This window comes from Pangasianodon hypophthalmus, chromosome 28 (genome assembly GCF_027358585.1).
Source record: "Pangasianodon hypophthalmus isolate fPanHyp1 chromosome 28, fPanHyp1.pri, whole genome shotgun sequence".
Taxonomy (NCBI): Eukaryota; Metazoa; Chordata; class Actinopteri; order Siluriformes; family Pangasiidae; genus Pangasianodon; species Pangasianodon hypophthalmus.
In genome coordinates this window covers 10988985-11011920 of record NC_069737.1, presented here as the reverse complement: position 1 = coordinate 11011920, position 22936 = coordinate 10988985, and the positions used below count along the sequence as shown (strand labels likewise).

The following is a 22936-nucleotide window of genomic DNA, read 5'->3' as shown; positions in this document are numbered from 1 at the left end:
AAGGTTTTTTTGCGCACTTTAAGAGCCACGGTCTGACTGGCATCGTTGACCATTGAGAACACCTCTCCAAATGTGCCCTCTCCAATCTTAATGCAGTGTTCCATGCATTCTGGAGGAATGCAATCATCAAAGAAAAGGGGGCTTTCCTGCTGACACTCCTGATACACTTTCTCAGCATCACTGATGTCTTCATTACAAGAAATCTATATCCAACAGAGGGAGAAAATGGGGAAACATCACTCAAAAAACAATACAGGAAGCATTAAGATAATATAGTTGTAAAAAGGAGATAAAATGTACTGGTAAAGACCTAACCATGGAGGTATTGGTTATGCTGGACCGGGGCAGGTGAGAAGAAGCTTGATTAGATACTGGGGTGCCAAACAGCTCTAGACTGGTGTCCACCAGCCCTGGATGCTTGATACTGGATAGAGCCAGCCGTTGAGGAGTTGTAAATGCTGCAAAACAAGTGAATAAGTGGGAACACACAAACAAAGTTTAAGACTGCTTCTAGAGGAGGAATCAAATGTGTGTGCATGTTTCCGAGATGCACCTGTCTTCTTCTTGTGTATGGACAGTGCAGCTTTGAGGCGCCCCCAGGTGTGTGTTGTGAGTGAGTCTGGAGTGAAGCTGGTCAGAAAGGAGGAAAGGTTCAGAAGTTCTACACGGAGAGGGGTCTTAGGCAATCCACCCACTCTGCTGCTCTGTAGCCAGCCACAAGCAGATTCCTGTGTTTAAAGAAATAGACCAACACAGAGGATAAAATACCAAACAATCCACACTGATTATTCCTACAAATTCCATAAAGGAAGTAGCACATTACCCCCATATATGAATCAGCTCCAGTGGGCAGCAGGTCATTGGATGAGCAGTCTCCTGGTTTAGTCCTAGTTTCATTCTGCCTCTGCTTTCTGTTTTGCTCACCCATACCTCTCTTTGACCACCGGCTAGAATTCAGGCCGCTCACACATACTTTACGGCTGGTACAAAGACCATTATGTTCTTTTGCCACTGGCATTTTACTGGGAGCTGTAATAGGTGCAGGGGAGATGGCAGATAGCATTAATGAGGCAGACAGCCGTCTAACTAGCCCCCCAGTCTGCACTTCACTACCAGATGATTGCTCTGCTGATTCAGTGTCCGAGCAGGGACAATTCTTCAAGTTCCTGGCATTTTGGCCTCTTTTGGTATGTAAAGAAAGTGGAGAGGCAACCTGGGCCTTATGGGTCTCTATTACCTCCTGATGGGCCTGGCAGATGGCGTTCAGGTTCAGACGCTGGAGGCAGACAGTGAGGCAAGAGGACAGGCACTCTACCTTAAGACGATCAATCTGCATTTGGAGTGAACTGCTGAGCTCATGAGTTGGAGATGCAGAAAGAGAAGAAACAGATAAAAAGGAAGATGGGCTGAGTGAAGAGGTTAGATGGAGAGCTTGGGTACTGGCGTCAGACATGGCATAATCTGAAGACATGTGACAGGTTTGCTTGCCATGGCAGCTTGGTATAGCAGTCACTGAAGTGGCAGGACCTGCCTCCATTCTGGGAGAACATGTTTTCTCTACCTCTTGTTTCCTATCATCACTTTGGTCTAGCTCCTCCAGCATGACGACAGCCCTAATGGAGCGCAGTAAAAAAGTAAACATATAAAACCCAAAAATCAGGTATTAATTCAAAACTAGGGATCACATTTTACTGTTTTCAGTAGCTATATATATTAACATATCACCTCTCTCTATGAAATGATCAAGTATTAAAAAAAGTTAATTTACACCAGTATGTTCTTAACCAAAGAATACAGTGTACTCAATTCCTTATTAATCTGCAAAAACTACTCACATAATGAAAATGCATAAACAGGTTTTAACAAAAGGTCTGTATATTATTCAAAGTTAAAAAAAAAAAAATTGAAATATTAAATTTACATTTAATTAACATACAAGTATTCATAGCCTTCACTCAGTACTTTGTTGAAACATCTTGACAGTGATTACAGATTTAAACATGGGCATATCCTGGCTGGGAAAATTACAAGCTTGGCACACTCTTGTGCTGTGTGTCCATGTGGCTAAATGCCAACATAAATAATGGAAGCAGTATATCACCATGTGACACTGTGTCCACAACTGACTACACAAACTAGTGTTGTGTCTCAAACCACATACTCATGTACTGTTCTAAACCTTTTTGAGTAACATTAACTGATTTTTTATTTTTTTATTTTAATAAACTCGTGTAGCCTTCAAAGGTACGAAAAGGTCTGTTTTGCATACCAGTCTTCTAGATTTTCTAGATTAGTAAATACTTCTGAATACAAGGGCAGAGTTTGTGATTTGAGAGACAGTTCATGGCAACAACCATGACTATGACAAGGAGGAGGGAGGGGCCAGGCTGTGGGGACACATGCCTGGAACTGAGTCTAATCAGTGGGAGAGCTGGATAAAGGAGCAGCTGAAGACCCCGAGGGGGAGAGAGAGAGAGATGCACGCATGTTTTGTGTTTGTGGTTTACGTTATGTTGTTTATGATTAAACATTACGTTTACGTTCACTTGGTTCCTGCCTCCTCCTTGCCCACCCAACAAAGGCAGATAAATAAAGCAGAGCTCTTCAGTGGGTTTAACATTACTGTGCATGAAATCCCTCACTGTTACAGTTTGACATGAAAACCAGTAGAATAGGGATGTTTTGGCTCTGATGTCCCATCTAGTTGATGTCACTTTTAATCCTCCAGATGTACATAACCTATGCAGGCAAGTGTCTGAACAGTGCCATTTGCATAGTCACTGCTTCTGCATGTGCATGCAAAGTCAATCACGGTGCGTTTTCCCCACCCCGATCTGAGATCCTGAGCACTCAAGCAAGTGAATTTTTTTTTTTTTTTTTTTTTTTTTTTTTTTCCTTTTCCAAGAAAAGCTCTACTTTGACCCCATCTATCTTTCCCACAAACCTGACAAGCTTCTCAGTCCCTGCTGCCAATATGATGCTGCCACCACTGTGCTTTAGTGCAGGGATGTAACTGGCCTGGTGATGTGAAGAGCCTTGTTTTCATCAAATATTACCCCTGTCATTCAGACCACAGAATCTTGTTTTTTTTTTTAATGGACTGGGTACTGTAGGAAATTAGCTGTTTAGGTTAAACCGCCAGCATTCTCCAACAAAATATGTAGGAGATTAGCAGATCAGCTCAGGGGGGAAATTCTGCAAACTTAATATATTTTATTAGCTGAAAACTATTTGCCCAGCAATAAGCTTAAATTAGTGTATTTATTAATTGTGCATGGGGTATTACCTCCGTGGCCACCGGCAATAATATCCTAAATATAGTGAAAACACTATATTGAGAGCACAGTAAAAAGATCAGCAGTTTAAGTTAGTAAATTATAAGCACAAAAACATAAGACACTTGCCTTTAAAGTCAGACAAGACTTTATTACTATTCTAGGACACAAAAACTAATCTAACACAAACACACACGCACACACACAAAGGTGACACAGACAAGAGCTTTGAACAGAGAATGAATGAAGTCCCGAGTTTCTAGGACTGTATGCTGTATCTCAGACCATGACCTAAACGAACCATCAACTTATCAGTTTAACCTTCTTTTCGTTTAAAAGGGCTTTATACTTTATATTAAAGTGGTAGAACTGTTCAGCTAGAATCTGGAGGTACTATACTTGAGTTTGTGCTGCCCTCGTTGCGTCATCTCTGAGGGCTTTCCCAGCGATGTGAGTTCATCGGAGGTCTGGTTGCTTGTAAGTGCAACCATGGCAGTCCTAATGGTTAGAGTCTCGGACTTGTAACCCGAAGGTGAACCTGAAGGTTGTGGGTTCGAGTCTCAGGTCCAGCAGGGATTGTAGGTGGGGGGAGTGAATGACTAGCGCTCTCTCCCACCCTCAATACCACGACTGAGGTGAGACCCTTGAGCAAGGCACCGAACTCCCACGGGCGCCGCAGCAAAAAAGGCTGCCCACTGCTCCGGGTGTGTGTGTGTGTGTGTGTGTGTGTGTGTGTGTATACGCACGCACGTGGATGGGTTAAATGCAGAGCACAAATTCAGATTATGGGTCACCATACTTGGCTACACTTCACTTCACTTCATGAGAGAAAATGTGGCAGGAGTTGGAGGATTTGCAGGAACCAGGCTGAATGCGGAGCCTCGGAGCGAGTGTGATCTCCAAGTGATGCTGAGTGGCAAGAACTTCTGGTTAAGAAAACTCCTGGTGACTTGTTGATGGAAGAGAGCTCCTTGAAGATGTTGGTAGAGACTCAGAGTTGTTAAAAGAGACTCCAAGTTTCCTTGGTGTCAGGGGGTTTTAACCCTTTCCAGCAAAGGGCTTGCTCCAATCAGCATGATCTTGGGGCAGGGTGTAAACTGTATTCCCCTCCTCTGACACTAATTAGCATACAGTAATGTGTATGATCTGAGTCTGAGTAATGTGCTTTTTCTAACGTTCCAAAAGGTGCACTTAGAACTTTGGTCACGAATTCTGTAAAATGGATGTAATATGTTGTACTCCAATTTACTTTATCCCAACTCTTAGGAAATTACATAACGATCACACATACCAAACATCAAATACACGCTGATGTAAAGTAACCTGATACTTTTGTTAAAGCTGGGTTCTGTGGAATGTGTGAATGGTGGTGAACTCTGTTCCTTGGGAGAACAAAGGTCTCATTCCATGAGGGTCCTTGGGTGAGTCACCTCCCTTTTTCCTGAAGTTATCAGCTTTACCATCTTGTTGAGTGAGCCATCTGGTCTTGGCCAGTGGCCTATATCAATGAGTTTGACAGGTCCTTCTTAGCTGAGAGGGTTCATTCTCTGATCAGGGATGTTCTAATGTTTGCCCTCTTGTTCACAGGATAGCTGAGATTAGGCAGATGGTAATTCACTCTGCTCCACAGTGTCTGAGCGAGGATTCATTGTTTTATGGTTTTCTTGCTGCCTATTCACTTAAAAATCCTGCAGTACCTTTTAGCTAACTTGAGGCAAGCTGTCATGTGACTTTTACTGAGGAGTGGCTTCCGTCTGACCACTCTACAAGAGACTGTGTCCTTCTGGCAGGTTCTCTCATCACCACACTGGACCTCTGAGGGTCCATTACAGTTACCTTCCAAATCCTTAAGCACCTCCCTGACTAAAGCACCAAAGATTAGTCAACATAACCAATTACACTGACTTTGAAAAATGGTCAGTGTGAATTTTTACACTCAATGCATCATTTACTTAATCAACAAAAGAATTATAATGTAAAGAGCACATAGGTCTCTGTCTGGATAGAATGTAATACAACAATGATGTCGTTGGAGGCAGCAGCAGTGCTGCTAGTATTGCACCACATAGCATTGTGTGCAAAACTGTTTTCAGGCAGTCCAACACCGTTAAGGCAGTTTTAAAGAATACAAAAACACAAATCGACTGAATTCACTTGCAACAGACCAAAACATTTGATGTGTTCTCACTTTTACAAGAATTTTTACTTTTTACGGATTACCCCACGCCTTGATAAAATGTCTAACACAACCAGAACCATACAGGCTTCCCCAGTGACTAAGGCTGTAGCAAGTCCTACTTGCAGCATTAATGCATATTCAGTGCCACTGATTCTGACATGGACTGTCAACTGGCCACCAAAAGAATGAATTAGGTGAATTAGCACAGGTGAATCATACTGTAGAATTTCTGAGAATGTGATGCCCCTGAGCTCAGTTTGGTGGTCTGATATGTGTGATGTAACTGTGATAACTGTTTTTCATTATTAATAAATTTACAATGAGCATGACTAAAAGTTAAGCCACATTTTAGTCTAAAACTTTTTAGTGTATTCACATACAGATTTACAAACATGTATTAAAAAAAATTGGCTTACCTCTCTTTCAACTGCTTCAGATGTGGCTGAGCGGACACAAATTCAATACTTGAGCGTGTCTGACGTTTCTCCAGTCTCAGCTGTGATTGCGCATTTGCACACTTTGCATGCTCCTCTATCTGTTGCGCTGTCTCAATATTTGGGGTGTGCTTTGCACATTGTTTGATCTTCTGCAGCGTGCCATGTTTCCATGGTTTGCTCATTAGACCATTGGCTGTGCTTCCATTTATTGGAGGAGGCTTGTCCAACTCATCACAGCTAAAGGATGAGATCTCACTGATAGAGGGCTCAAGGCAGTGTAGGCTCCGTTTAGAAACCAGGGATGGTGTACTGCACAGCAGTGGGCGTTTACAGGACATCAACCGCTCGTCAACATCGTTAAATGAGACTTCACATAAAACTGTGCCTGAATGACGGTGTGTGCCACTGTGAAACACTACAGATGGCTTAGTTTCTGACTCCTGCTGAGTGGTGGGCTTTTTGCGATTTGTCACATAATGAGAAAATGAAGGAACACCACAAATAAAGTCTTTTGATGTATTCAAGGTGTTGCTGGAAATTCCAAGCTGAGGAAGATAGGAGAAAAAAAGAACCAAAAGCCATGAGAAAAACAATTATTCAATAAGTACATAAGCAGATCAATTCCAAAATTCCAGTTCAACACAAAGTTTCCTTTATCACAGCCTTCTTTATTATGGCTCCATTTTATCAACTTGCAGTAGTATCCTTTGTTTTCACATGACATCATAAAAACATCTGTATTTTTGCTATTTGCCATTTTGATTCCCTACACAAATACTGCTTCACTATGCAGTAAATATGCTTATTTGTGATATATATGGATGTTCCAATCAAACAGGTGGACCAAGCAAATTACAATTCTTCAAGGTTCTGGAAGTTATAAATCAGGGCCCCTAGACTCAGATATTATCTGAAGAAAGGTTATGGAAGACTACCTTTATTTCCAAGAATATACTAAGGAAAAGTGGGCTTGAATGACTGTCAGTTCAAAATATTTGCTCTTCCAATATTTGCTTTTCACTCTCATGTCAAAATAGAAAGTTACCAGTATGAATTTGCATGGTAAATGCCGAACTATCAATCCTTCAGTACATTACCTCACACAGGTTAAGGTTCATTATGGTAAAATGAAACGTTATGCACTGTTTAACTCATTCACCCTCATAACGCCATAGATATGGTGGATTAAACAAACTTTGATGAGTTGTACAACTTTTTAACAATTTTAATTAAAAACATTTTCAACAATTTATTTTAACAATATATTTTCCAGTATCTTCCATCTCTACACCTGTTTTCCTCCTAAAGTACATGCAGGTAAATTGTCACCTGGGTGAATGAGTTGAATGCAGGATATTATGAGTATTTCATGCTTTATTTTAACAAATTGTTTTAAAAAAATTGAAGGAAATATGTAGAATTTCATATAAGAAGGCCTATCTGCATAACAGGACCAATCCATTAGGTATTTAGCCAGGAAACCCAAATGGCCACGTAGTTACTAATGCACTGCATTGTGGGTAATTGTGTAGATTGCAGTGACGTCAGTGAACAAAGGATATAGTAAATGTTTCAGACAAAACATTTCTGATGTTTTAGACAAAAGCCCATCAGCTGTGCAGGCAAAGTGCTTCAGAAATCTATACGGTATACCTAATGGTGTAAAACAATGCCACTATCTGTAACAGTTTTTCCAAATATTTGTATCTGTATTCAGATTTAATCATAAGTGATGTAGACTACACCACAATTTACTTATATCTCCATAAACAACTGAAAACACACACACACACAAAAAAACAAACAAACAGGGATACTGGAAAAAAGAAGTAGTCATTTTTCATTAACAAAATATATATAACAAATTATAGCACTTATATGATTTTCCAGTAAGATTTAACAAAACAGAAGAAATGGAGGAAGAAAAAAAAAAAAAAAAGAAGAAGAAGAAGAAGAAAAAATGCAAAATTGCATAATGACCATACAAGCAAATATATTTTAATCAATTAAATTTGGAGACCTGGGCAGAGATATGCTGCCCTGTGCATGGTTTGCAGACATTTAGCTTTAATTTAGGGGTATTTTCATCCAAATCATGTGAATAATGTAGGAATTACAGCACTTTTTAATGTGGTCTCCCCTTCTGAAGTAATTAGACAAATAAGATCATAAATTAAAATCGTCATTATTAATACTTGATTACAAAGCCTTTGTAGTCAGTGACTACCTCAAGTTTGGAACCTACAGACATCAGAGATTTACACTTAGATTTATGGCATTCGGATAAGACGCACTTATCCAGTGTGACCTACAGAAGTGCTTTGAACTCAATAGACACATGCTGGTTCACTAGGTCAAGGACTAAGAGTACCAGTCTAAAGATCCTTTGGGGTTAGTATAGTATGAAAAATACACAATGTAAGTACTTGGTGAAAAGTTAAGTCTTTAGTTGTTATTTGAGGACAGCCAGTGACTCAGCTGTTCAGACAGCCAGGGGAAGTTCATTCCACCACCTACATGCCAGGACAAAGAAGAGTCTTGATGCATGTCTTCCTTGTACTCGTAGAGATGGTGGGTCCAATTCAGCAGAGCTAGTGGAACGGAGGGAGCGTCATGCAGAGTGGGATAAGTGCTTTAAGGTACGTGGGTGCTGGTCCATTTTTGGCTTTGTAGACTATTATCACCGTTTTAAATCTAATGTGGGTAGATTTAACGGTTGCAAGAAAAAACTTTGTGAACCCTTTGGAATTACGAGGGTTTTTGCAGTGATTGCTCATAAAACGTAATCTGACCTTCATCTAAGTCACAATTAAAAGACAAACACAATTTGAATAAACTAATAACACACTTACAATAGTTTTTTTAAGGTCTTTATGGAGCATATTGAGCATACTGATCATTCACAGGGCAGGCTGTAAAAAGTAAATGAATCTCTGTGCTAACAACATCTCCAAAAGCTAATTGGAGTCAGATGTTTCAAATAAGGAAATTAGATTGGTGCACCTGTATAATGCGTCTAAGGTACTGTGAAAGTTGATGGGACCAAGGCATGGTTCTAATTAATGAGTTGTTCTTGAGAAGAACGGACTTGTCAGTAACCACAGTTTGTGCATCATTATTGACAAATCCATTCTTATGATTAGTGTAAACCATGCCTTGATTCCATCTTTCACAAGACCTTAGGAGACACATTAAAGAGGTGCAAAAAGCTGGATAAAGTTCTAAAAGCATTTCTGAAAACCTAGGTGTTCATCAATGCTATGTTTGGAGGAAGAACAGCACTGCACACCAACACCAAAACCTCATTCCAACTGTGAAGGATGGTGTAGGGAGCATCATGGTTTGGAGATGCTTTGCTGCCTCAGGGCCTGGACGCTTTGCAATCATTCAGGAAACAACTAATTCAATACTGTATCAAGACATTTTACAGGAGAATGTCAGGGAAACTGTCCATGACCTCAGGTTTAAGAGAGGCTGGCTGATACAACAAGACAATGACCCAAAGCACAAGTAAATCGACTAAAGAATGGCTGGAGGTTGTTGCTGCTAAAGGAGGATCTACAAGTTACTAACTTCAAGGGTTCACTTACTTTTTCCAGCCTGCGCTGAGACTGATTATACTACATGCTCAATAAAGACTTGAAAAGTACTACTATTTGTGTTATTAGTTTAGTCAGATTGTGTTTGTCTATAATTGTGTCATAGATGAAATTCAGACCACCTTTATGAATAACCAGTGCAAAAATGCTGGTAACTCAATAGGGTTCACAAACTTTTTCTTGCAACTCTACATGGAAGGAAGTGGGAAGTGTTTGAGGCCTTGGGGAAGTTGAAAACAAGTCGTGCAGCTGCATTCTGGAATAGTTGCAGAGGTCGGATGGCACGTAGAGGCAGACCTGCCATTAGGTGAGTCGCAGTAGCCCAGTCTCGAAATGACAAGAGACTGAACAAGCACCTGAGTGGCCTCCGTTGATAGAAGTCGCCAGATCCTCGTAATGTTGTAAAGGAGCAACTGGCAAGAATGAGTCAGTTTAGTGTAATAGAAGTATAGTTGGTTATCCATGGTTACCCCAAGGTTGCATGTAGTGACAGATGGTGAGTTTTGAGAGTTTTCCAGGGAGATCACAGGACCTTGAAATGGGTTTCTTCCTTGCTGATGCTCTGCCAGGCCTTTACTGCAGCTGTGTTCAGTTGTTGCTTGTTTTTGGGGTGTTTTGTCTTCAGCTAGAATGTGAAATGAATGCTCAATTTGATTCATCCTGCTGCTTTTGTCAGCAGTCACATCAGCAATAAATACAAGGAAGCCAGTTCCATTAGCAGCCATACATGCCCAAGCCATAACATGGCATGCTTTGGATCATGAGCAGTTCCTTCCCTTCTCCATACTCTTCTCTTCCCGTCATTCAAATTGTTGAATTGGCCACAACTAATGCTTTGCTATCTCTCTGATCTTTTTTTTTTGTTTGTTTGTTTTATTTTTCAGCCTAGTGATGGCTTGCTTCACTGGCAGTGACAGCTAAATTGAGTGTTAACAGCAACAGATTCCAAATGTAAATGCCACATTTTTCAACTCTAGACCTATTATCTGCTTAGCAGTAAATGAAAATGAGGGATTACCACACAACTTGGCCATTTTACAAGTTTTGGCCATGAAACAGTTCAGCAGCCAATTGTCCAATTACTTGTGGTCCATTACAAAGAGGGTGGGGCTGTCATTTATACAGTATACACCTGATTTGGATGTAAATACCCAATGTATTAAGTTTAAATAACAGTAACTTTAACAATGTTCAAATACTTATACATTCACACATACACACACACAGCATCGATTTTCTTACACTCTGTTCAAAAGTGCGCTTGCGGAGCACTCTCTTGCGCTGTGTGACGAATCTGTCCACATGGGGCAGACCAACTGATTCTTGCCTAATTGAAAACAAGGAACCACAATATGTAAATATCATATAAACACCCACTTTAAAAATAATAAAGGATAGGAATCATCATGTGTGTTAGGAGTTCAAGCTGATACTTTCAAATTATTTTGTCTTAAGAGCCTGCAAAAACAAACTTTGACAAGAAAAGCACAAAAAAGAAGCTTCAGTTTCTTCAACTCAGGTCATCAGGATATACCCCATGTTCAATTCAAGGGCAATGCTTTGGATATACAGTTTAAAGTCTCATGAAGAACTACTTACTTTATATGTTTGAACTTTGAAGAAGCATTCTGCCTAAAGGCATTTGAACATTTATTCTTTGTGACAAACGAGTCACTCTCATTCTCACTGTTGCTGAGAACTGGCTGTTTTTTTCTCATCTTCATTGTGTACTGACTGGCTTGTTCCTCCTTGCTGGATGTGAACCCACTGCCGGGTGATGTGCTTGTGACTGCAGTCTTCTTAATTAGTTTGGTGCTTGGTTTCCTCCTGCGTATGGACACCATTAATTAACCACAGGTGAGGGCAAATATAAAAAAGAATATTTAGAGAAAATATAGCTGCAAGCAGCAATTATGGGGCCAAGCAGAGGCAAAATTTGCTGTGACGCTTGCCGCAGATTCTCAGACAGTTTGAGATAATGATTTTATGCAAAATAATTTACAAACCATAAGGAGAAATACTTGAGGTGTAGTATAATTTCATATAACTTTTGACCAATAGATGTGCTGTGACCAAATTGATATGCCATTGTCTGTGGACGGTTACAATGGTATATATAAACTTATACATCAGAGTTGCACAATACATCAAAGAGTTGCACAGATGCAGCCTCAAGTCCTTGCGTTTCTCTGAAAAACTACATTACATAAAAACAATTAATATGCATATAAAACGTGAGAGCGCCATCTGGTGACCGATTTTCTCTCTCTTTCTTTCTTTCTCTCTTTCTTTTTTTCCCCAAATTTTGCACAAACCTCTCAGTCCAAAAGGCAAATGTGTCAACAGTTTTTTGTTTTGATCAGTCTTTGGTAATATTGTCTAAAAACTGCTGCAATATGATTGGCAGATGGAAGGCATGTTTTAAAGATACACAATTGTCCTCATGGAAATAAATGCTGCATGCCAATTTTTAGTCAGTCGGACTGACAGTTCAGTTTGGCCCATCAACACGAAATCCATAACTTATCTCTGGCATGGGCTGAAGATGATCTGAGTCAAATTTGGTGAAAATCAGATGAACGGTCCGAAAAGCAAAAATATGCTTGTTTTCATATCTTATGAGCACAAGGTGGTGCTGTTTCAAACCTGTGCAGGTACCCTCAAGTCATGATGGCTATGACCTGAATATGCTAAAGTTTTACAGAGATAGAGCCTCACATCCATTTCGACATTCTTGCCATTAAGTTTGTTTGCCATTAAGTTGCGTGTTATTTGAGAATAGTTTGACTAATCTAACTTGAATTCCATAACTCGGCATGGTCAGAAGATGATCTGCTTCGATTATCATGAAATTTGGACGAATGGTCTAGGAGGAGTTCGAAAAAGTATTCTTTGCAGGAAATTCAAAATGGTGGAAAAATTTTCATGACAGAAATGATGTCATAAGGTGTATCCAAGGAATCAGAGGAAAAAAGAATTTTGTTTCTAGCCCTTATGGTTCAAAAGTAATTAGCATAAACATGAATGCAACTTTGAGCTGTTGGCACCACGGGAGGGTTTGAGATAGCAGCTCCAAATTTGCTATGGTAACATTTCAGACTGTCCCCTATCTGTGTGCTAAATTTCATAACTTTCCTATGTACGATTCTATGACGATTCTACGGACTTCCATAGATTTCAAGAGTGGAAGAAGCAGAACAATAATAAGAAGAAGAAAGTTGACAAAAACAATAGGTGTTTGCGCATCTGCGGTGCTTGACCCCTAATAAAGATAGCTGCGAGCAGCAATCATCAGGGTTCAAGCACTTTAAGTGCATGCGTAAAAAAGATATGTATTACTTTAAGTGCGCATGTAAGCACTTAAATTGGAAATGAAAGAAGACCATTTTCAGCAATTTCAGGTAATTTACTATAGAAATATTGCATTTTTTATTAACATTTATAACAACTCAGTGCTAGCTATTGCCTGCTCTCTACAGAATTTTGCATGCAGAGAATTGTACTTGTTGAGAAAGTGAAAAACATAGGACTAGTTTGCAAAATTGGTTTTTTAAATAATCTCAAATATTTAATGATTTGATTGACAGCAGTAGTTATTGAGGCAAAGTTGTTAAGTATTAAGAGGTCTAATACATTATATGAATAACGTGTGTATGTGTGAAACATTACATGTGTATAAATTATTGTATATTATGCAAAAAATTATAACACCTCCTGGTGGCCGATTAAATACAGCATCTTAACACAAAATTCACCATGGCCGACGCCCAAAATGGCCGTAATGGTAAAAATTCAGGTATCATTCGACTCTGTATGCCTCAACAAATCTAAAGATATCACTTATTATTTTAGGATAAATTATACATACGTTATAAGCACCAGTAGGGACCAGTAGGTGGCACTGTTCTGAAACTGCTCATGTACCCTCAGGTCATGGTTGTTATGAGACACACCAAGTTTGGTGTCAATATGCCAAAGCATTGCGGAGATATAACCTCACATTCATTTTGGCGTGCTCGCCGTCATATTCATTGATGCATTATACGGTAATGGTTTGGTCTATAAAAAAATCTTTGAATATCTTTTGGTCTTCTTTGTCTGAACATGATCTGAGCAAAATTTGGTGAAGTTCTAGGAGGAGTTTGCAAAAGTAGGTTATTCAAAAATTCAAAATGGCAGACAATTTTTTTTAAGTGGAATCGAAGATATGTTTTGTTCTGTGACATTTGTTCACAAGTTACGGCCATTTTTGTACTTTTTTTTTTTTTTTTTTAATCACTGTAGCACCACCATGTGGCCAGTTGGGGTGAGACTTTGTGTAGTTGTAGACTGGTGGAGTACTACCATCCCTCAAAATTTTCGAGTCTCTAAGCCTTATGGTTTGGTCTGCACGATCAGTTTTATGGCAGAATAATAATAATAATAATAATAATAATAATAATAATAATACGTACAAAACAACAGGGTTTCAGTGCTTCAACTCCTAATAAGAAAGCTGACAAAAACAGTAGGTGCCTACGCACCTGTGGTGCTTGGACCCTAATAATGAGGTCTATACACAAGTTTATAATCTACTAGGATTAAAAAGTAGTAATTAAATTTTTAGTAATATCAAGGACTATATTCAGTTATGTGTGTCATTATGTGTGTGTATGTATAAAAAAACTACACACACACACACACACACACACAGTTCAACCATGACATTAACACCACTGACAGTTGAAGTGAATAACGGTGATTATCTCGGCACCTTTCAAGGGGCGGGATATAATAGGCAGCAAGTGAACAGTCAGTTCGAAGTAGATGTGTTGGAAGCAGGAAAAAATAGGCAAGGCTAAGGATCTGAGCGACTCTGACAAGGCCCAAATTATGATGGCTAGACGACTGGGACAGAGCATTTCCAAAATGGCCGGTCTGTGGGGTGTTCCCGGTATGCAATGGTTAGTACCTACCAAAAGTGGTCCAAAGAAGGACAACCAGTGAACCAGCGACAGTAGGGCTGAGGGCGCCCAACGCTCATTGTTGCGTGTGGGAAGTGAAGGCTAGCCTGTGTACTCCAATCCCACAGAAGAGCTACTGTAGCACAGATTGCTGAAAAAGTTAATGCTGCCTATGATAGAAAGGTGTCAGAAGATGCAGTCCATCGCAGATTGCTGCATATGGGGCTGCGTAGCCAAAGACCGGTCAGAGTGCTAATGCTGAGCCCTGTCCACTGCCAGAAGTGACTACAATGACCACATGAGCATCAGAACTGGACCTGGCATGAAGAAAAGGCCTGGTCTGATGAATAACGTTTTCTTTTACATCATGTGGAGTCCATGCCTTGACAGGTCAGAGCTGTTTTGGCGGCACAAGAGGGACCTCCACAACATTAGGCAGGTAGTTTTAATGTTATGGCAGATGTATATACATACACGCAACGTGTGTGTGTGTGTGTGTGTGTGTGTGTGTGTGTATATATTTATTTATTTATTTTAATATATGCGCACACCCACACAGTCAGGTCCATAAGAATTTGGACAGTGATACAATTTTCACAATTTTGCCTCTGTACACCACCACAATGGATTTTAAATGAAGCAATCAAGATGTGATTGAAGTGTAAACTTTCAGCCTTAATTCAAGGGGTTTAGCAAAAATATTGCATCAACTGTTCAGGAAATATATATATATATATATATATATATATATATATATTTCCTGAACAGTTGATGCAATATTTTTGCTAAACCCCTTGAATTAAGGCTGAAAGTTTACACTTATATATATATATATATATATATATATATATATATATATATATATATACACACACACACACACACATACTTTTTTTTTTTTTTTGAATCGCTTCATTTTCACAAGCTCAAGAATAATTGGACAAATTAACAATCATAAATGTTAGGATTATTTTTAATACTTGGCAGGGCCTGAATTTCATTTTGTAAACTGGGGGGGAATTCCCCCCTTACATGGGTCACATGGGGGGATTTAAAGATTATGGGGGGAGAATAAATTTTGACACATCGGGCAAAATAATCTTCATTTATTTATGTCTACAGATTTTAATGTATGGTGGTTTTCAAAACAGCTTAATAACAAAATTTGTCATGCTCTCCTCCAAATTGACATTAAGAACTGTATTAAAACTATATATTAATGTCTTTCAGAATCAGTGAATTTCATATATTCCAGTTTCAGTTCAATTTCTTTGTTTTTGTGAATGTGAGAAATGTCTCAGCTTTCTAAGATATAGCCTAATTATTTTTTTCTAATATTTATGCGTTGTGAAATAATCTAGTCAGTGTCAGATTTTTTTTTATTTTAAGGGAAAAAAAAAGCTCTCTAAGATTAAAAACCATTTTAGTGAATTATGTTTATTTCGACATAAATTAAATAACAGTTAAGGAAAAATATATTTCATACCAAGCTGTTGGCGTCTCCTCGCGGTTGAAACATGGGTCGTTACGTGAGAGATGATGAATATCAGTAAGCATGAGACTATTTTTACATAATGTCTTATGTTCATTCATGTTAACTTTCGATAAAACGCGCATTTTAAGACAGGGAGATGATTTACTCGCGCTTTGTTGCTGCTGTGTTGAGTCGGCAGGCACGCTCTATCCGCTCACACACTATAAAGAGCAAAACAGCATTTAATGTTTGAATTTCGGGATCAAAATAACATAATTTGGAAGCCAATACTATCTTTACAAGCAGCTCATTATGACATTATATAATATTAGAGCGCGTCACACAGCCTTGTGTGAATAAGATCAGTGCGACGCAGGCCATGGAGAGCACGCTGATGCGCTACAGGGCTCAACGACAGTCAGAGATGGCCGGTGCAGCGCTGTTTTGTGGAATTAAATTCTAAAATAAAGACAGACTGTTTGAACCAGTGATTTCTTTTTTCACGTCTGTTGAGGTAATTCATAATTTGATCTGAGATGAAGCAAATACATTTGTGCAGGAACTTCTCGCATTATAAAAGTTAGATTTGCGGGAATTTGCTGTCCTATCAGTTTTGCAGCCTTTGAAAGAATCTGAGCAGAAAGTATAGCTCCATACACTTCAGAATTCATCCTGCTACTCCTACCAGCAGTCACATCATCAATACACACCAGTGACTCAGTTCCATAGGCAGCTATACATGCCCATGCCATAACACTGCCTCCACATGTTTGACAGATGATGTGGTATGCTTTGGAACATGAGCACTTCCTTTCCTTCTCCATATTCTTCTCTTGCCATCACTCTGGTACATGTTGATCTTGCATCAGAACTGGTCAGGCATTTTTTTAAAAGGTTTTCTAGCAAAGTCTAATTTGGCCTTTCTGCTCTTGAATATTACCAGTGGTTTGTATCTTGAGGTAAACCGTCCGTATTTACATTCGCGAAGGTGTCTCTCCTCCAGAGTGTTCTTGACTTGGCTAAATGTTGTGAAGGGGTTTTTCTTCAACAAGGAAAGAATTCTGCATTCATCCTCTTATAGTGTCACAAAAACATCAGGTGGTATATAAATGGAACACAATGTTATAGGTTTGTGAAGAGTTTTGTACTGCTGTTGCTTGTAAGATGCTGTCTATTGTAATGTGGCTATGGATGTCATATCTTAAGATGGCTGTGCCACCAGAGGGACAAATTTTCATAGTGTTGAGGCTATTTGGTACAGGCTATTGGCTCTGACATCGTGATAATTCCACTGAATAATATGAGGAGGATTACTCCTCATCAAGAAGGCCATACATATATTCACACTTTATTCCTGCCTTTGGGTAAAAAGCTTCAGCTGTGAGTGGTCACAGCCTTTGATCTTAAATATTAGATAGATTAGACTGTTCTGCTGACAAGCTTTGATTCTGACTGGTCAGGTTCTGCGTACTTATCTTGTTTTTTGTAGAAGGGGACACAAAATCATCACCATATAACAACCACTTCAAAAATGATCAAGAGAAAACTCAAAGGTGAATATTACCTGGGAGCTGTTCCTGGAATAAAAATACTTTCCTCACTCTCCAGTTCTTTCAAGGCTTTCATAGCTTTCTGCTTTGCCATGCGCAAAGTCTTGGAACTGGTTGAAGCTGTGCTTTTTTTGTTGTTCTTTCTTTGGAGACAGAGAGCAGAATTGAATCAAACATGTGGCAAACATATAAGTCAACTTAATCAGAGTGTCCAAATATATCTATCTATTTATCTACAAGAGACTAAACAACGGAATTTCACACACAGATGCTTTACATTACCGTTTCTTGGAAGTGAGCTCTGGGATAGACTGATCAGATGATGGTGTACTGGAGAAGGAGAACGCTTTCTTTCTCAGGTCGGGAGAGAACCATTGTTCCACTCTGTGCTTCTGTTTGCCATAGGTCTTCAGATACACCGGTTTACTTTGACCAAACACACTCATCTTGTGTTTTTGGTTTTCTTTTTATTCCCCAAAGGTAAACTGAAACATAAGAAAAACACGGTTTCCAAATGAAAAGAATAATCACTAAATTCAACCATCTTGTTAACGACTTTTATCTGAACAATATATTATACCGTCCCTGAAGGGCTGTTGTTGGATAATAACTGCATTCTCAGCGAACAGAAAGCGTGAGCGTTGTATTCCAAATAACACGGTTGATAAAGCTATGTTCCTATTAGCCATGTTGCAACCAAGTAACCTCGCTACTGAAACATTTAGCGGCAGTCTACGGGGCAGAGCGCGGCCCATTGATTAAACATTACGACTGGAAAAATAAAGAATGACACTAATGATCGATCTGAAACGTATAGTAAGCCAGGATAAGGTTCAAACGCTGCTTCAGGTAACATTCTACCACGTTTATTACTTACAAATTAATGAAGTTTTGGGTGCCTAATAAAAATGTATTGATGCCAATACATTAACAACAGCTAAAACGACAGCTAAATACATAATACAAATTAGCTTACAGCTTTAAAAAAAACTGAGGCGGTTACCTAAAAGTGTGTTATCTGTAGCCTAATTAAAAATAAACCAAAAGTTAAAAACACTGAAAAAATTACCTTAAATGACCGGCGACTATTTCAATGAATATGTCATTCGCCAATAAGTAAAGTTGCCATCTGAATGTTAAAATTTTAAAAGTGTGCTAAGAACAGTGGATAACACTAATAAGGTTGGCGAAGCGCTTCTCGTTCAAACTGATGGAAGGTTTTGATTGGTTGTAGACTTTGGTCCAACCCCTACTGCGTTCGGAGTCTTCTTCCTCCTCATATGAGGTTTTATGGCGGTTGGCAAACCAGCTTCCGGTGCATTACCGCCACCGACTGCACTGGAGTGTGGCGCATCAATAAGCAGTAAAAAAAAAAGATGAAAAAAATTAATTCTCCTGTCTACCCCTATTTTTTTTTAAGATACCCTAATATTGTACTATATTTTTTCCTTTGTCCTGCTTATTATTTAAGCAGACTCTGTAGATTAAATGTTAGTTAATCTGTATTTCTTACTACTTAATTAGATCTGTCCTTTCTTTTGCATACTTTGTGCATTTTATTAGTATATGCTCTATTGTCTCTGTTTGGCCACAACTACTACATTGTCCTGTTTCATCTTCTCCCGTTATGAATAATGAATGATTCAGCCCACAATGTCCTATTCAGAGGCGAGTAATAATCGAATCTTCCTTCCTGTTACTGTATACTTTCCTCCCTTTGTTTACTTGCTGCTGAATGTTACACAATTGTCTGCCCTTAGTTTCTCTGTTTCATACTTCTTGCCATTCATTATTAACAAATTCTTTAATTTTCCCTTTAATCTCTTCCTTGCTGAATGCCACTTGTATGTCTATTTCTGTGTGCTTTAGTGCTTGCTTAGCTAATTTGTCAACAGTTTCATCACCCTCGACTCCCACTTGAGCTTGTACCCACAAAAAGGTTATTAGGCTTACACTATTTATTCTTAACAAACTTTCAAGAATCTCATATATAATGTCTTGCCTTGAAGAATGTAATCCACTTGCAAGGCTTGATAATGATGCATGAGAGTCAGTACATATTACCACTGTCCATGGTTTTACATCTTCTACCCACTGAAGAGCTAACATCACAGCAATTAATTCTGTTGAGATTTTGGAATATATACTGCAGCAGCTGTGCGGCGAGAGAGCGGATCTTTGGACCCATCAGTGTATATGTGTAGCCTTGATGAATACACCTGATCTAAATACAGGGCCAGTTCTAGACATTTCGAGGCCCTAGACAAAATTTATATTGGAGACCCCCTGGCCTCCTTCCCTCCACATTTCAAAATAAATAAAAAGCACTTGAAACAGATAAAATTCCTAACCTTTTTATTTATACAAAACCCGTTATCATTACTTGTATATATTTACTTAAATGTGCATATTAATTAAACTTTAACTAAGATCAACACTAGAAAAATATGAAAGGTCATCTAGACCAGCTCTTCTTCTTCTTCTTGTTCAGTAATTTATTTACAGTAACACACTAACCCACTATTTGGGATAACAAACATTTTTGCCTACTCTATACAGTAAAATGGGGGGTAAGATGTAATTTTTCTAGCTGGAGATGGACACAATTTCCCCTTCCTACTGAAGCAATATAGGCTAGATTGTCATATTATCTATTGCATTTATAAACCCTAAATATGCACTATAACCAAATCAACAGTGGAAATGAAGAAGACAAACTACTAAGCGGAAAGAATAGTTAACTTTATCAGTTGTATTTGTATGCTTAAATTGTATATATTCAGTAAATAAAACAGCACAATTTATTTGAAAACTAAAAAAAGTATGAAGTAGGTTATTATGATAATGTAAACATCACCGGAATTTATACAGACAGTTGGGGTACTTTTTTGAAATAATAAACAATGGTCTAGACTAGCTGCGATTGCTGTTTTTATTAAACTTTTACATTTTCTTTAGTATTTTGAAAATCAGCTCCTGCTGATTCACTGTACAGTCGATCAGCCCGGATTCAAAGCGTCATACGTGAATTTAACGCGTCACGGCGCTCGCGCTGTTTTGAACTCTGAATAAACCGGCTGCAAATAATGATCCATCTTAAAATGGCGCTGACGCGAATAGGCAGAATAAGGCTCCGTTTATTTTAATATACATTTACAATCAAAAATACATGATGACAGCTCACATACCTGCATCACGAGCTGCGCTTTCTTTGTATGTTTTGAGTATAGGTTTGTTACGGTTATGGAGGCCCTATAGCTAGCGCCGGCCCTGTCTAAATACTGCTGGACAATAACCTCCTTAGGGAAATAGATCTTTTCCATTCTTGATTTTGTTTTTCAATTGTAGTTCAATTATAGGCATAGGATACGTCCACGGGGAACATTAGATAAGACCACGGTAGGGCTGACTGCACGTTCTGCAATACCAACTATCTGTGCTTTCCTATTAGCAGTCCATCCAAAGCTTATGTTATTATTTATTTATTCCCAACACTCCCCCGACGCGCTCTTTACTGGATGATTCTCTTCTTGAACTTTCACGTTAGTCCAAAAATTCATTCTCATTTTGTACCTACGAAGGTATAAGGGAGCTTCCCCAACTTCTACCTGCAATGCTGGAACTGGAGATGTTCTATAAGCACCACAGCATATTCTTAGGGCTTGAGCCTGTACTGCTTCTATCTTTTTAATTATGGTTGCAGATGCAAATCCATAAATTATTCTTCCGTAGTCCAAACTTGATCTGATTAATGTTCTTTTCAGTGACAATCTACAAGCTCCCCATTCCACTCCTGATAAACATACTAGAATATTTACTCCTGTTTTACACTTCTCAATCAGCTTTTTAGCGTGTATTCCAAATGTCAGTCTAGGTTCCATCCAAAAAACCAAGACATTTTGCTGTTGAAACTTGTTTCAATACCCGTTTATATAATTTCAATTTAACCTCTGGCCCATTTTTACATTTTTCCTTTTTGTGAAACACATGACTTGGGTTTTAGCCACTGATAATCTGAAACTCCATTTATTTGCCCATTTCTCTACTTCATCAATTGCTTTCTGTAAACTCTGTGATACGTACATTATACTACATCCTCTTTTCCATATTGCCTCATCGTCTGCATAAAGTGACCTATCTATATCTCCGTTAATATTATTAAAAACATCATTTATCACTATATTAAATAGTACTGGAGTACATACACTCCCTTGAGGAGTTCCACTGACTATCTTGTAAATTTTAGAATACTCTCCTCCTACCCTCACCTGTACTGTTCATTCAATCCATAACCCAATTCCCATATTTTTAAGCTTTATTAGAAGCCCCTCTTTCCATATCATATGCTTTCTCAGTGTCGAAAAATACCCCTACCATTACTTCTTCATCTGCTTGTGCTTTCTTAATATCTGTTTCCAGACATAATAAAGCATCCATAGCTCTCCGACCTGCCCGAAATCCACTCTGATATGGAGAGATAATTCCTTTTAGCTCCATTATAATTTAGTCTGTAAATAATTATTCTTTCCAGCATTTTGCATAAATTAGCGGTTAGTGCAATGGGTCTGTAATTATTTGGACTGAATTTATCCGCGTTAGCAGTCTTTTTTTTTGTGGCGGTTGGCGAACCAGCGTTTGGGAGAATTTACCGCCACCAACTGGCTGCAGATTCTTATTCGAATTTTCCGTTCTACATTAAAAGGTGCGGTAGTAACGATTTCAAGATTTCACCTCTGTAGATGGCACCATAAAGCCAACTAATATCATTTATACAACAGTTAGTTTCGGTCCACTAATTTTATTGCGCTAGAGTGCGTTCCAAGAGTCCGGATATTTAGTATAACAGAACTTCTAGCAATTTTAGCAATTTTTACATTGAAACCGGTATTACAGAAGAATTAGTAACATCATCAGCCGACATGGCAAACGATACCTTTTTCATGAATATAAATCGGGATGGGAACCTTTTTCCTATTAAGGGCAATTTCAATCTTCTGTAACATACTTTGAGGGCCATACAAAATTATTGAGTTAAAAATGAGTTTAAAAATCAATAATTTTGATAATAATAATAATAATAATAATAATAATTTAACCGTTAAATTAATGTTTTTTTTAATTATTATTGTTCAAGCTTCAAACTAATCTCTAATGTGATGGCTGGAGCTGCTTCTCTTTGGCAAGGCATCTGATGTTAGATGGTAGTGATAATGATGCTACTCAAAGCTGGTTTTCCATGTTTTGGTCAGTCTTGAGCAAAACTGAATCTTTGCAAGAGTGAGTTTTGAAAAGAACTGCTCACAGCAGTAGGTTGTCCTAAACAGAGATGCAAAAGTCAGTGCATGTCTCCTCAGAATGGGAAAATCTTCAGAACATACATAAAGTTTATAGAACTCAATCAGAGGGAGGTTGTTGTACCTAGCTTTGAGCTTGTCATTGATTTGCAGCTCAATGATTTCATGTTGTAGGTTGTCAGATG

The 22936-nt window shown here is 38.6% G+C and overlaps 1 protein-coding gene across 1 annotated transcript in view; it reads right to left on the bottom strand.

Moving 5' to 3' along the window:
- haspin (histone H3 associated protein kinase) overlaps positions 1–18729 on the bottom strand; it is a 32187-nt gene extending 13458 nt beyond the window's left edge. Inside the window, exons 1-10 of the mRNA XM_026943008.3 lie at positions 18527–18729; positions 17740–17942; positions 17472–17600; positions 11090–11317; positions 10733–10817; positions 5871–6436; positions 824–1613; positions 554–728; positions 316–458; positions 18–203 (exon numbers count right to left, since the gene is read on the bottom strand). Coding sequence (XP_026798809.1) covers positions 18–203; positions 316–458; positions 554–728; positions 824–1613; positions 5871–6436; positions 10733–10817; positions 11090–11317; positions 17472–17600; positions 17740–17903 — 2466 coding nt within the window. The 5' untranslated portion in view covers positions 17904–17942; positions 18527–18729. The remainder of the gene's footprint in view (positions 1–17; positions 204–315; positions 459–553; positions 729–823; positions 1614–5870; positions 6437–10732; positions 10818–11089; positions 11318–17471; positions 17601–17739; positions 17943–18526) is intronic.
- Between the last annotated feature and the right edge of the window lie 4207 nt (positions 18730–22936).